Source organism: Salmo trutta, chromosome 12, assembly GCF_901001165.1.
Source record: "Salmo trutta chromosome 12, fSalTru1.1, whole genome shotgun sequence".
NCBI classification, from domain to species: Eukaryota; Metazoa; Chordata; class Actinopteri; order Salmoniformes; family Salmonidae; genus Salmo; species Salmo trutta.
Window position 1 is genome coordinate 63,601,869 of NC_042968.1, and position 14,536 is coordinate 63,616,404.

A 14,536-nucleotide genomic window follows, 5' to 3' on the forward strand; every position below is an offset into this window, starting at 1 on the left:
CCACAAGAGCATTAGTGAGGTTGGGCATTAATGTTGGGCGATTAGGCCTGGCTCACAGTTGGTGTTCAAATTCATCCCAAAGGTGTTTGATGGGGTTGAGGTCAGGGCTCTGTGCAGGCCAGTCAAGTATTTCCACACTGATCTCGACAAAAAATGTCTGTATGGACCTTGCTTTGTGCACGGGGCATGACGAACAGTTCTTGTGCTGATGTTGCTTCCAGAGGCAGTTCGGAACTCGGTAGGGAGTGTTGCAACCAATGACAGTCGATCCCTTTCTGTGAGCTTGTGTGGCCTACCACTTCGCTTTTGAGCCATTGTTGCTCCTAGACGTTTCCACTTCACAATAACAGCACTTACAGATGACCAGGGCAGCTCTAGCAGGGCAGCAATTTGAAGAACTGACTTGTTGGAAAGTTGGCATCCGATGACGGTGCCACGTTGAAAGCTCTTTGGTAAGTCCATTCTACTGCCAATGTTTGTCTATGGGGATTGCATGGCTGTGTGCTCAATTTTATACACCTGTCAGCAACGGGTGTGGCTGAAATCACCGAATCCACTAAATTTAAGGGGTTCCACATACTTTTGTATATATAATGTATTTCAATCAGTATTCTCAAAACAGTCCTGCAGCATTGAGTTTGCCTCCTCTGTCCAGCGCCACACTATTCTCTCTGTTGGTGGCTCCCTCTTAAGTTGCTGCTTGTAGGCGGGGAGTAGGAACAGAGCGACATGATCTGATTGGCCGAAGTGGGGGCGGGGGATGGCTTTGTACGCGTCACGAATGTTTGTATATACATGGTCCAGTACGTTATTTTCTGTCATGGGGCAGGATACATGTTGGTGATATTTTAGAAACATATTTTTCAAACGTGATTGGTTAAAATCACCCTCGAACATAAAGACTTCCGGGTGAGAGGATTTTTGCTGGCTAATGTTCTTGTACAGTTCACTGAGTGCTGCCTTGGTGTTTTCTTGTGGCGGTATGTACAGTCATGGCCAAAAGTTTTGAGAATGACACAAATATTAATTTTCACAGTCTGCTGGCCTCAGTTTGTATGATGGCAATTTGCATATACTCCAGAATGTTATAAAGAGTTATCAGATGAATTGTAATGAATTGCAAAGTCCCTCTTTGCCATGCAAATGAACTGAATCCCCCAAAAACATTTCCACAGCATTTCAGCCCTGCCACAAAAGGACCAGCTGACATCATGTCAGTGATTCTCTCGTTAACACAGGTGTGAGTGTTGACGAGGACAAGGCTGGAGATCACTCTGTCATGCTGATTGAGTTCGAATAGCAGACAGGAAGCTTCAAAAGGAGGGTGGTGCTTGGAATCATTGATCTTCCTCTGTCAATTATGGTTAAACACGTGCCATCATCATTGCTTTGCACAAAAAGGGCTTCACAGGCAAGATTGCACCTAAATCAACCATTTATCGGATCATCAAGAACTTCAAGGAGAGCGGTTCAATTGTTGTGAAGAAGGCTTCAAGGTGCCCATCAAGTCCCAGGACCGTCTCCTAAAGTTGATTCAGCTGTGGGATCGGGGCACCACCAGTACAGAGCTTGCTCAGGAATGGCAGCAGGCAGGTGTGAGTGCATCTGCATGCACAGTGAGGCAAAGACTTTTGGGGGATGGCCTGGTGTCAAGAAGGGCAGCAAAGAAGCCACTTCTCTCCAGGAAAAACATCAGAGACAGACTGATATTCTGCAAAAGGTACAGGGATTGGACTGCTAAGAACTGGGGTAAAGTCATTTTCTCAAGCAAACGACCCTGAATGGACACGGACAGAAATTCAAATAAATTCAGCAAGATGTTGAGGCCTTAACTTTACTCTTCTTTAAGTCACCACAGAGAGAGAGAGAGAGAAAGAGAGAGAGAAAGAGAGAGAGAAAGAGAGAGATAGCGAGACACGGTTAGCCTACCATTTCAAGTATTCTATTAGTGTCACGTCCTGACCAGTGAAAAGGGTCATTTTGCCATAGTAGTATGGTCAGGGCATGGCAGGGGGGTTGTTTTGTGTGTTTTGGGGTTGGTTTGTTTCTAGGGGAATTTGTTCTAGTTTTCTGTTTCTATTTTTCATTTTCCATGTGTGGCCGAGTATGGTTTCCAATCAGAGGCAGGTGTCTTTCGTTGTCTCTGATTGGAAGCCATACTTAGGCAGCCTGTTTTCCTTTGGGTTTTGTGGGTGGTTGCTTTCTGTTTAGTATGTTAGGATACCTGACAGAACTGTTTGGCTGTTGTTTGTTTTTTCTTTGTGAAGTGCTTTCATTCAAAATAAAAGATGAGCACTCAACACGCTGCGCCTTGGTCTGTTCACTACGACACCTGTGACAGAACCACCCACCATAAGAAGACCAAGCAGTGTGGGAGGAGGTACGTCGAGTCATGGACCTGGGAGGAAATCCTGGATGGGGCAGGACCGTGGACAAGGCCGGGAGAGTATCAATAAAAACTTTAGGGGGGCATACGGGTAGTTTGGCTAGGTCAGGGGGGAGCCCTGACATAACTTCCCGGGCGTACAGGAGAGAGCCGAGGAGCAAACCGGAGCCAATAAAGGAGTCAAGCGCTGAGTTTGACGCAAGATTCTGGGAAATGGTACTGGCAGAGAGGGCACTGCGGAGCGGGCGTGCAGAGGGGCGAGACATGCATTACGGGGTGCTGCGCACTATCTCGCCCATCCGCACGCACAGTCCGGTGCGGTCGGTATGGGCTCTTCAGCGTTGCCAGGCGAGAGTTGGCCGGCAGCCAGGAAGAAGTGCGCCGGCTCAACGCATCTGGCCGCCAGTGCGTCTCCTCAGCCCAGTTTATCCTGCGCCTGCTCTACGCACGGCAGCCCTCATTCCCCAGCACAGCCCAGTTCGCCCCGTGCCAGCGCTCCGCCCATGCCGGCCTACAGTGACCATCCAGCCAGGACGGGGTGTGCCAGCCCTGAGCTCCAGACCTGGACCTGCGCCTCCACGGCCCAGTGTGCCTTGTGCCTGCTCTGCGCACCCAGTCTCCTGTGCGTCTCCCCAGTCTGGTGAGACCGGTTCCAGCTCCCCATAGGAAGCCTCCAGTAATGATCAACGGTCCGAAGCCTCCAGCGATAATCCATGGCATGAAGCCTCCAGCGATGATCCATGGCCCGGAGCCTGTAGGGTTAATCCATGGCATGAAGCCTCCAGTGATGATCCATGGCCCGGAGCCTGTAGGGATGATCCATGGCAGCCTCCAGTGATAACCCAGTGATAACCCAATCAGAGGCAGGTGTCTTTTGTTGTCTCTGATTGGAAGCCATACTTAGGCAGCCTGTTTTCCTTGGGGTTTTGTTTGTGGTTGCTTTCTGTTTAGTGTGTTAGGATACCTGACAGAACTGTTTGGCTGTCGTTTGTTTTTTCTTTGTGAAGTGCTTTCATTCAAAATAAAAGATGAGCACTCAACACGCTGCGCCTTGGTCTGTTCACTACGACGCCTGTGACAATTAGGCCTATGTGGTCTAAAAAGGAAGGAAAATACAATCACGAGGATCCATTTCATAGACAATATACCGACGCATAGACAGCGTATTGCGCAAACAATAAAAAACTTGCAATATCAATTGGAATTACATGGGGCTATTATTGGACTTTTTGTTGAAAAAAAATATTTTAATGGTTAGAGACTGTCACTGGCAAACATGGTTACAGACGCAACAACATTATATAGTATCCCCTCCTCATGGAGAAAAGTACATGAGTCAGAAAAATAGGCTAAGTTCTGAGGGGGAGAGGGACTAAATTCATAGGGTGAGACACATGGGCTACTAACAGCTTACTACACAACATACACTTAGTATTACTTTCTTAGCTAGAGTATACATATCTCCCTGGCATATTACATTGTTTATGCAGCAGCATACAAGACATATTTTTTGGACTCGTTGTTGAGCTGTGCTCGCTTGAACAGGAAGGTGGCGTGTCGGTCCTTCTTGTGGTCAAACTTTGTCATCAAAGTCTGGCATTCTCTGAATTAAGTCATGCTGGATTGACAGCATAGCCAAATTATTCAACCTTTTCTGGCCCATGGTGTTGCGTGTGGATGTTTAACCTTTTGAGCTTGGAAAAGAGACCCTCCAGATGTTTTAAATCCTTAAACCCAGACTTGGACCATACACCCTCTCCACTAAATAGCAGGCAGGGAAAGCAACATAGTGATAGTGTAGTGTTTGGTTAGAGTCATTGAAGCTAAAAGTGGCACATCTAGTTATGAGTGTAAGGGGTGAATAACTTTTTCACACAGGGGCATTGGGTGTTGCATAACTTTGTTTATGAAATAAATTAAATAAGTATGTACACTACCAGTCAAAGTTTCAGAACACCTACTCATTCAAGGGTTTTTCTTTATTTTTTACTATTTTATACATTGTAGAATAATAGTGAAGACATCAAATCTATGAAATAACACATATGGAATCCTGTAGTAACCAAAAATGTGGGAAACAAATCAAAACAAATCAGTTGCAAAAACCATCAAGCGCTATGATGAAACTGGCTCTCATGAGGACGGCCACAGGAATGGAAGACCTAGAGTTACCTCTGCTGCAGAGGATAAGTTCATTAGAGTTACCAGCCTCAAGAAATTGCTGCCCAAATAAATGCTTCACAGAGTTCAAGTAAGAGACATATCTCAACATCAACTGTTCAGAAGAGACTGTGTGAATCAGGCCTTCATGGTTGAATTGCTGCAAAGAAACCACTACTAAAGGACACCAATAAAAGAAGAGACTTGCTTGGGCCAAGAAACACGAGCAATGGAAATTTGTCCTTTGGTCTGGAGTCCAAATTTGACATTTTTAGTTCCAACCGGCGTGTTTTTGTGAGACGCAGTGTGGGTGAACGAATGATCTCCGAATGTGTATTTCCCAAAGTAAAGCATGGAGGAGGAGGTGTTATGGTGTGGGGGTGCTTTGCTGGTGACACTGTCTGTGATTTATGTAGAACTTAAGGCACACTTAACCAACATGGCTACCACAGCATTCTGCAGTGACACGCCATCCCTTCTGGTTTGGGCTTAGTGGGACTATCATTTGTTTTACAACAGGACAATGACCCAACACACCTCCAGGCTGTGTAAGGGCTATTTTACCAAGAAGGAGAGTGATGGAGTGCTGCATCAGATGACCTGGCCTCCACAATCCCTTGATCTCAACCAAATTGAGATGGTTTGGGATGAGTCGGACCACAGAGTGAAGGAAAAGCAGCCAACAAGTGCTCAGCATATATGGGAACTTCTTCAAGACTGTTGGAAAAGCATTCCAGGTGAAGCTGGTTGAGAGAATGCCAAGAGTGTGCAAAGCTGTCATCAAGGCAAATGGTAGCTATTTAAAGAATCACAAATATAAAATATATGAGTAGGTGTCTTAAAACTTTTGACCGGTAGTGTGTTATTTGTTCACTCAGGTTCCCTTTATCTAATATTAGGTTTTGTAGAATATCTGATAACATTCAGTATTAAAAATAGGCAAAAATACAGAAAATCAGAAAGGGGGCAAATACTTTCAATGGCACTATAACTTGCACTAGCCTACAAAAAACGTATCCCTGCTCTTTTCCCGCAATCCATCAAGCGTATTTGGTGTGTCATCATAGTGGTCTCTGACTTGTGGTCAGACTCCCTCTGTTGGAACAAACTTAAACTCGCCTTTTTGAAATGTTGAATGTCAAAAAATAGAAAGGTGTCATAAAGTATGCTTTCTGAATTTAAAAGTAATCCTAGAAATAATCATTCAGTTTTTCAAAGTACCTGTAATTTGATTACATTTTTGCTGGTAACATAATAGATTGCTGTTTTTTTGTAATCCGTTTGTAATCTGTTTCTCCCCAACCCTGTGGATAGGAAGCGCTGGGACAGGTCGTCTGGATACTGGACAGCCAATAAATTGGCAGATGAAAACAGAATATCATTTTTAGTGGACAACAGTTCTTGAGGGCTCAAACAAAAAAAGTGGTTTGAGTTGTGTGGTTGCAATATCAACTGTCCCTTATCTCTGGTATATCTTGCCATGCATCATTCAAGACTACATTTAAATTGTGGGCAGCGCAATGGGCATATAATGCACAATGTCTCAGGAAAGACTGTCTAGGTTGTCAATACTCGGTAAAGAAAATAGTCGGGCCCGCAACCTGGACCTACAGGCCTTTGTGAAAACATTTACACACAAAAATGCAAGGTGACGCAGTCACATACTGTAGCTACTATAGGCCTCTATGTATAAAAAAAGCACAGACACAGAGATGAGAGAGAGAAGCGGAAAGAGGACTTCAGAAGACATGGGAGGCTCTCAAATTGAATTTAATTGAATGTACCTTGATTGCAGCCTGTTTGTGTAGGCTATTAGCCAGACAAAACCTCCTGAGTTCAACAATAATGGCAAAATGTATCCTCAAGCCAACTACTTTTTTCCTTATTGTTAGGCTATTTGATGTGTAATTTTGTAACAAGTTTATAAATAGCAGCTAAATAGCAGCTAAATACTGTATACAGCTATAGACAATAGGCTCGACTGCATAATGAAACAATCCAAGGTAAGCTTGTGTTTTGAGGGTGGACTGATTGCATTATTTTGCATTATTAGACTGGTTTAACACACAACAACGTTCTATCCAAGCTGGGAGAGAGCGTGAGGACGGCTCATGTCATGCAGGTTCAAGTAGGTTATACAAGACAGTTGTATATTCAACAAAATATCTATTGGTTGCTGATTAGTATGCGATCGTATCGAACCACCCAGCATGGCAGCCTTGTGACACCGTGTATAACTTTGTGAAATGTCAGCCTTAACGTGTGAAAATGACAACCAAACAGGCCTACAAAATAAACATTTATTCATTAGCTAAAGCAAAGGTATAGGCTACATGCCCTGGCATCACAGAAAGCCTATCGTTGCTTTGCATAGACATGTTGCAATTTCAGCACCGTGGACAGCAATCGGTAGTCTATTCTTTGTGAGTGGCTGTCTGGCTGACTCATTAGATTTAGATGGGGGGAGGGGGGCTCTGACCTTGTGGGAGGTGTCCAGAGAAACTGCGTTACGCCAGTGGCAGGAAGGTGCGAACACACATTAACACCACAAACATACGCCGGCAAGCAGGCAGGCAGGCACACACACACACCAATCCAAGGCAATCCAATAAACATGCAAATGTACAAGACACACATGGTTGGACACACATTCATACCACTGAAAGTAAACATGCCGGTGAAAACCTAATTTCTTATTCACCCTGAAGATGAAAGCGACATGAGAACGGAGAGGAGCAGCCACACAAATAATATCCATGGCACCTTAATAAGTCATAACTCTACATCCCTTCACTATACAACGTAGGGATGCGAGGAGATAGATATGGCCTCAAGCATACAGCAGGCCTATATCACCATCTCCACAGCTCCACTCTGAGGTAAACACACAACAAGAGCCAGTCACTCAGATGCTGAAGGGAACGGGGCTAGTAGTGGAAACAATTCAAATGGGAACAATCAGCTCTTCACAGAGAAATGTAGATGTGCCTTTGGATGCTGTTGCCCTGGAGTAGTAGTAATCCAAATATGAAAAATTCATGTAACTGACAAATGCTTTGTGGGCAGCAAAAACGACTTGATGCTGCTATAATGCATTATAACACTTGCCATAATAAAAGCATTATAAAAATCGGTACATACTGTGAGTTAAAACATGCAGGCCTTACCTCTGCGACAGGCACTCCCTCTGGTGGACGGCAGTGCAGCACAATCATGCCTTTAATGGGCACCTCCCTCCCCTGGGGGTCCTGCTCAAAGTTCTTCCTCAGGTCTGGGAGAGGGGAGGGACACAGGGAGACAGGATTAGGGCTGTTGCGGTGACTTATTACCGCCACACTGGCAGTGATGAGTCATGACCGCAGTAAAATTCCATGTGACGGTTGAGTCACGATAATCTCCTTTTATGCACTCTGGACATGCTTTGGTAGTGAGTACCCAATTTGCTAACTACCATCGGGTCCTAATGGCCTGGCACTCAAGGCTCTATTGTCCCTCTAACCACTCTGACGTCAATGCAAATACAATGGAAAATCACATCAAACACTTATCCTCAAAACGGTAGTCCTACAGTACTTTTAAAACTCACCTCACTGTGTCACGGATCCCTCTGGAACTTTCATTACGCACACCTGGCCCCTATTCCCAGTGATTAGTAATTGTATAAGTGTGCCCTTGGTTTACCAGTGTCCTGTCGATTATTGTTACAATGTCCGTTGGTGTGTGTGAGGACCTGGGCTGTGTGTTTTGGCTTTCGTGCCATTGTGGATTGCACAGATGATTACAGGTCTCGTCCCGTGTGTTAAACATTGTGTGCTTGTGCTATTTATTAGAGGTACTCCTCGCTCTTTTGTTTGGGTTTCTACCCTGTGTTTTATATAGTGTTTGCTTGGTCTTCGTCCCCGTGCCTTTAACACGGCACGCCGTAATTTGGGTGTAATAAAAAAAAAAATTACGCATTCCTGCGCCTGTCTCCCGATCCTTATTCCACCATGACAGAATAATTGACCATTAAAGGAGCCAGCGGGAATGGCCCGTCTGACGACGCTGCGACTGGTCCGTCCGGCGCCGCAACTTCAGCAGCTGCAACTGGCCCGTCCGACGCCACCACAACTGGTCCGTCCGACGCCACTGCTACTGGCCCGTCCGACGACGACGCAACAACTTCGGCAGCTGCATTGGGTCCTGATCGACCCGCGCTGTGTTCCTGTGATCGTCCTCGAGGCCGGTGTCATTGCGCTGCTGTCATGGGGGGGAAGGGGGGTACTGTTACGGATCCCGCCGGAACTTTCATTACGCACACCTGGCCCCTATTCCTAGTGATTAGTAATTGTATAAGTGTGCCCTTGGTTTACCAGTGTCCTGTCGATTATTGTTACAATGTCCGTTGGTGCGTGTGAGGACCTGGGCTGTGTGTTTTCGCTTTCGTGCCATTGTGGATTGCGCAGATGATTATGGGTCTCATCCTGTGTGTTAATCATTGTGTGCTTGTGCTATATATTAGAGGTACTCCTCGCTCTTTTGTTTGGGTTTCTACCCTGTGTTTTGTATAGTGTTTGTTTGGTCTTCATCCAGTGCCTTTAACACGGCACGCCATAATTTGGGTGTAATAAAAACAAATATTACGCATTCCTGCACCTGTCTCCCGATCCTTATACCAGCGTGACACACTGTGATGATCAATTTGAAGAAAGAAGTTCAACAGCAGGTTGAAACTGTCACGTCCTGACCATACAGAGCTTGTATTTTTCTATGGTAGAGTAGGTCAGGGCGTGACTGTGGGGTTTGGTCAAGTTTATTTATTTCTATGTTGGTTCCAGTTTAGTTTTTTATGTTGGGGTTTTTGTCTAGTTTAATATTCTATGTTGTGTTCTAGGTTCTTTTTTCTATGTTGGGTTTTTGTCTAGTTTAAATTTTATATGTTGTGTTCTAGGTTCTTTTTTCTAGGTTGAGGTTTGCGTATGATTCCCAATTAGAGGCAGCGGGTCATCGTTGTCTCTAATTGGGGATCATATTTAAGTTGTTTTTCCCACTAGTGTTTGTGGGAGATTATTTTGAGTTATTGTATGTTGCACCTCTTCGTCATGGTTTGTTGTTTTTGTTTATTAGTTTATTTTATGTCTTGCATAGTTTGACAGTGATATAAAGATGTGGAACGATACACACGCTGCGCTTTGGTCTCATTCATACGACGACCGTGACAGAAACAGTGTAAAACATGGTTGTTGTGGATGTTGTTTCAAAGCCTAACACAATGAAATGGACAGTGCTTTCTAAGGTAACGATTCATTAAATACAGCCATACGCATATTAGTGCTTATGCACATGCATAGATTCATGAGCTCCAGTTGAATGGAAAAACCTTAAAATGATGATTGTGCCATTTTACAAAACACAAAACAAGAGTGATTTAAAATGTCTTTGGCACATAATTGGTCTAGCCTATAATCCAAAATCAAACAAATTTGAGTAATTGCCTTTGAGTGTGAACTGTGTTATTATGCATACTGGATGGACTGGTTACCTTCTGCTATGCTCCAAAATCTATATCCATGAGTCTGGGAGAGAACGTATAGCCCAAGGCGATGCAGTTGGTTCATTGATTGTGCAGGGCAGCATACAGTCATTTGTATTTCATTTTGAATAGGGAATTTTTAAAATGTTCATAATTGATTGGTTGACACATTACCTTTAGCTACACAGAATATCTCACCACCATTTCTTCCTAACATGTTTTCACAACAAAACAGATTTCACTAAACTGTTGACAGCCAATCTGCATGAAAGGAATAGAGGAGAGAGAGAGGAGGAGATGGAAACGCATGGTGGTGAGATATTCTGTATAGATATTACCTATTACTTGGCTATTTAAAATCAAATAGAAATTCACAAATTCTCTCTTTCTCCCCCTCCCACTCCACTCACTTTCTCATCTTCCCTCACTCACATCTGCCCCCCCACCCCCCCCCTCTCTGTTGGTATGGTTCTGCTACTCACAGGCAATGCGTAAGGTGGCCTTGCGGCTCTTGGAGGTGCCCAGGTGGCTCCAGGCCACACACAGACACCAGTAGTCCTCAGGGCCATGGAAGTCCTCCACCTGCTGACGGGACACGTTGATCATCACCTCCCGGATCTTCAGCCCTGCAGGAACACACATATTATAATCCCAGATTACCAACACAGTTTACCATCACAGATTACATAATCCAAATATATCCCAGATGATCAGAAACTTGAATCGCTAAAATGATCAAAACAGATTATCACACAACGTAATCAGAAGACTTGGTGAGACGTAAAAGACGGGTGATTAAATATCCAGGCGATAAGAGATTATCAGTACCAAACAGATGAAGAGGTGTGCAGAGAGATGAGTGTCTGTCATATTATTATCCACAGAAGATTACTCTGAAGCCTGACAAATCTATATAAAGACATTTTCTTATTATCATCATTTTGACAATCACTCAGATAGTGTCTTGCAAAAGTATTCATCCCCCATGGCGTTTTTCCTATTTTGTGGATTTTTATTTAAATGGATTTTATTTGGATTTCATGTAATGGGCATACACAAAATAGTCCAAATTGGTGAAGTGAAATGGAAAAAATAACTTGTTTCAAAAATGGAAAAGTGGTGCATGCATATGTATTCACGCCCTTTGCTATGAAGCCCCTAAATATGATCTGGTGCAACCAATTACCTTCAGAAGTCACATAATTAGTTAAATAAAGTCCACCTGTGTGCAATCTAAGTGTCACATGATCTGTCACATGATCTCAGTATATATATACACCAGTTCTGAAAGGCCCCAGAGTCTGCAACACCACTAAGCAAGCGGCACCACCAAGCAAGGAGCACCACGAAGACCAAGGAGCTCTCCAAACAGGTCAGAGACAAAGTTGTGGAGAAGTACAGATCAGGGTTGGGTTATAAAAAAATATCCAAAACTTTGAACATCTCACGGAGCACCATTAAATCCATAATAAAAAAATTGTTAGAATATGGCACCACAACAAACCTGCCAAGAGAGGGCCGCCCACCAAAACTGATGGACCAGACAAGGAGGGCATTAATCAGATAGGCAACAAAGAGATCAAAGATAACCCTGGAGCTACAAAGCTACATAGGACCACTTTAAGCCGTATACTCCACACAGCTGTGCTTTATGGAAGAGTGGCCAGAAAAAAGCCATTGCTTAAAGAAAGAAATAAGTAAACATGTTTGGTGTTCGCTAAAAGGCATGTGAGAGACTCCCCAAACTATGGTCAAATGAGGCTAAAATTGAGCTTTTTAGCCATCAAGGAAAATGCTATGTCTGGCGCAAACCCAACACCTCTCATTACCCCGAGAACACCATCCCCACAGTGAAGCACGGTAGAGCTAGCATGGTGGTGGGGATGTTTTTCATCGGCAGGGACGGGGAAACTGGTCAGAATTGAAGGAATGATGGATGGCGCTAAATACAGGGAAATTCTTGAGGGAAACCTGTTTCAGTCTTCCAGAGATTTGAGACTGGGAGGTTCACCTTCCAGCAGGACAATGACCCTAAGCATACTGCTAAAGCAACACTCGAGTGGTTTAAGGGGAAACCTTTTAAATGTCTTGGAACGGCATAGTCAAAGCCCAGACCTCAATCCAATTGAGAATCTGTGGTATGACTTAAAGATTGCTGTACATCAGCGGAACCCATCCAACTTGAAGGAGCTGGAGCAGTTTTGCCTTGAAGAATGGGCAAAAATCCCAGTGGCTAGATGTGCCAAGCTTATAGAGACATACCCCAAGAGACTTGCTGCTGTAATTGCTGAAAAAGTTGGCTCTACAAAGTATTGACTTTGGGGGGTCAATAGTTATGCACGCTCAAGTTTTCAGTTTTTTTTGTCTTATTTCTTGTTTGTTTCACAATCAATATTATTTTGCATCTTCAAAGTGGTAGGCATGTTGTGTAAATAAAATGACACAAACCCCCAAAAATCAATTTTAATTCCAGGTTGTAAGGCAACAAAATAGGAAAAATGCCAATGGGGGTGAATACTTGCACAAGCCACTGTAATCTACTTCAGACTGGCAATGGGGAGGACATATGATGCAGGATGATGCCAATGAGATAGGGATTGTTATTGATCCTCTTATGATTACTCAGTTCTACTAATGCCTTAATACATCAATACAGATTATCAAGAGACTAAATCGGAGTAAATGGTTTCAAATGGATATGGTATATTGGAGGTCTGCCACCTGCATTGTATCCTTGCATTATTTCTATGGATACAGTACATTAGAAAAAATGGTTCCAAAACAGTTATTCACAAAAAGATGTGTTGTGATTCGTCAACATCCCGGTATTGAAAAGACTCTCAATCATATGATGTAAAACGCATCATCATGATGATGTGGCAAGTTACAATTTGCGTTTTGAAAGTTATACATCTTGAAAACGTGATTTCTGACATGCAATCATGCATTTTGGGACTGTATCAACATTGGACTAATAAAAATAATTCCTAAATATATTTTTTGGAGTGGATTATTCTTTTAACTTGATGTATAGAAACCATAGTGTGTGTACAATTCACTCTGAACCTCAATTTATTTATGCACATCTCAAGCTGTGATTCAATCCATAATCATGAACAAAGATATGGTTGGTAAGGAATTGGTTGTTTTATTTTGTAAGTCTCTCCAACAGCGACAGACTGTACGCCTAAAAAAAACTATGAGACTGTATTGGAACATTACTGCATAATAGGGAAGCTCTGCTGGATTTCTTAGAGAGAACCGTCTTCAAGACTATTTCAGGGCAGCTCTCCAAAGGGGAAAGCAGCTCTGTCTATGATAACTTTATTCTCCCTGCCTGCTATATAAACCTAATTTCACAGACTGTTCCAAACTGGCCCATCGCGGTTGGGGGTTAGTGAGAGAGTGTGTTTGTGTGTCTGTACACGTGACGTGTGTGTGTTTTCGGCTCCAAGAGTCCTCTCAGCGGGCCACTCCCAGCATGCATTTTGTATTTGTATTTATTATGGATCCCCATTAGCTGCAGCCAAGGCAGCAGCTACTCTTCCTGGGGTACAGCAAAATGAAGGCAGTTATACAATTTTAAAAACATTACAATATATTCACAACAGATTTCACAACACATTAAGTGTGTGCCTTCAGGCCACTACTCTACTATCACATATCTACAACACAAAATCAATATGTACGTGTGCGTATGTTATTGTGTGTGTGTGTATGCATGTGTCTGTGCCTGTGTCTCTTCACGGTCCCCGCTGTTCCATAACGTGTATTTTTATCTGTTTTTTAAATGAAATTTTACTGCTTGCATGAGTTACTTGATGTGGAATAGAGTTCCATATAGTCATGGCTCTATGTTGTACTGTGCGCCTTACATAGTTTGTTCTGGACCTGGGAACAGACAGCTCGGTGCATTCAACATGTCAATACCTTTCACAAATACCAGTAGTGATGAAGTCAATCTCTCCTCCACTTTGAGCCAGGAGAGATTGACATGCATATTATTAATATTAGCTCTCTGTGTATATCCAAGGGCCAGCCGTGCTGCCCTGTTCTGAGCCAATTGCAATTTTCCTAAGTCCCCCCTTCTGGCACCTGACCACACGACTGAACAGTAGTCCAGGTGCGACAAAACTAGGGCCTGTAGGACCTGCCTTGTTTATAGCGCTGTCAAGAAGGCAGAACAACGCTTTATTATGGACAGAATTTTCCCCATCTTAGCTACTGTTGTAGTCACCACAACTTGCTCAATTTCCACATGATTCATTACAATATTTAGTTGAGGTTTAGGGTTTAGTGAACAATTTGTCCCAAATACAATGCTTTTAGTTTTTGAAATATTTAGGACTAACATATTCCTTGCCACCCATTCTGAAACTAACTGCAGCTGTTTGTTAAGTGTTGCAGTCATTTCAGTCGCTGTAGTATTCAAAGCCAGTGACATGTCGTTAGTAAAAATTGAAAAAAGTAAGGGGCCT

The 14,536-nt window shown here is 43.4% G+C and overlaps 1 protein-coding gene across 3 annotated transcripts in view; it reads right to left on the reverse strand.

The window, feature by feature from the left end:
• Positions 1 to 14,536, reverse strand: part of LOC115203975 (netrin receptor UNC5D-like) — a 327,175-nt gene that overhangs the window by 73,332 nt on the left and 239,307 nt on the right. For all 3 annotated transcript variants that reach the window (XM_029769118.1, XM_029769119.1, XM_029769117.1), the window contains exons 3-4: positions 10,541 to 10,684; positions 7,714 to 7,817 (exon numbers count right to left, since the gene is read on the reverse strand). In XM_029769118.1, the coding sequence (XP_029624978.1) occupies positions 7,714 to 7,817; positions 10,541 to 10,684 (248 nt within the window). The remainder of the gene's footprint in view (positions 1 to 7,713; positions 7,818 to 10,540; positions 10,685 to 14,536) is intronic.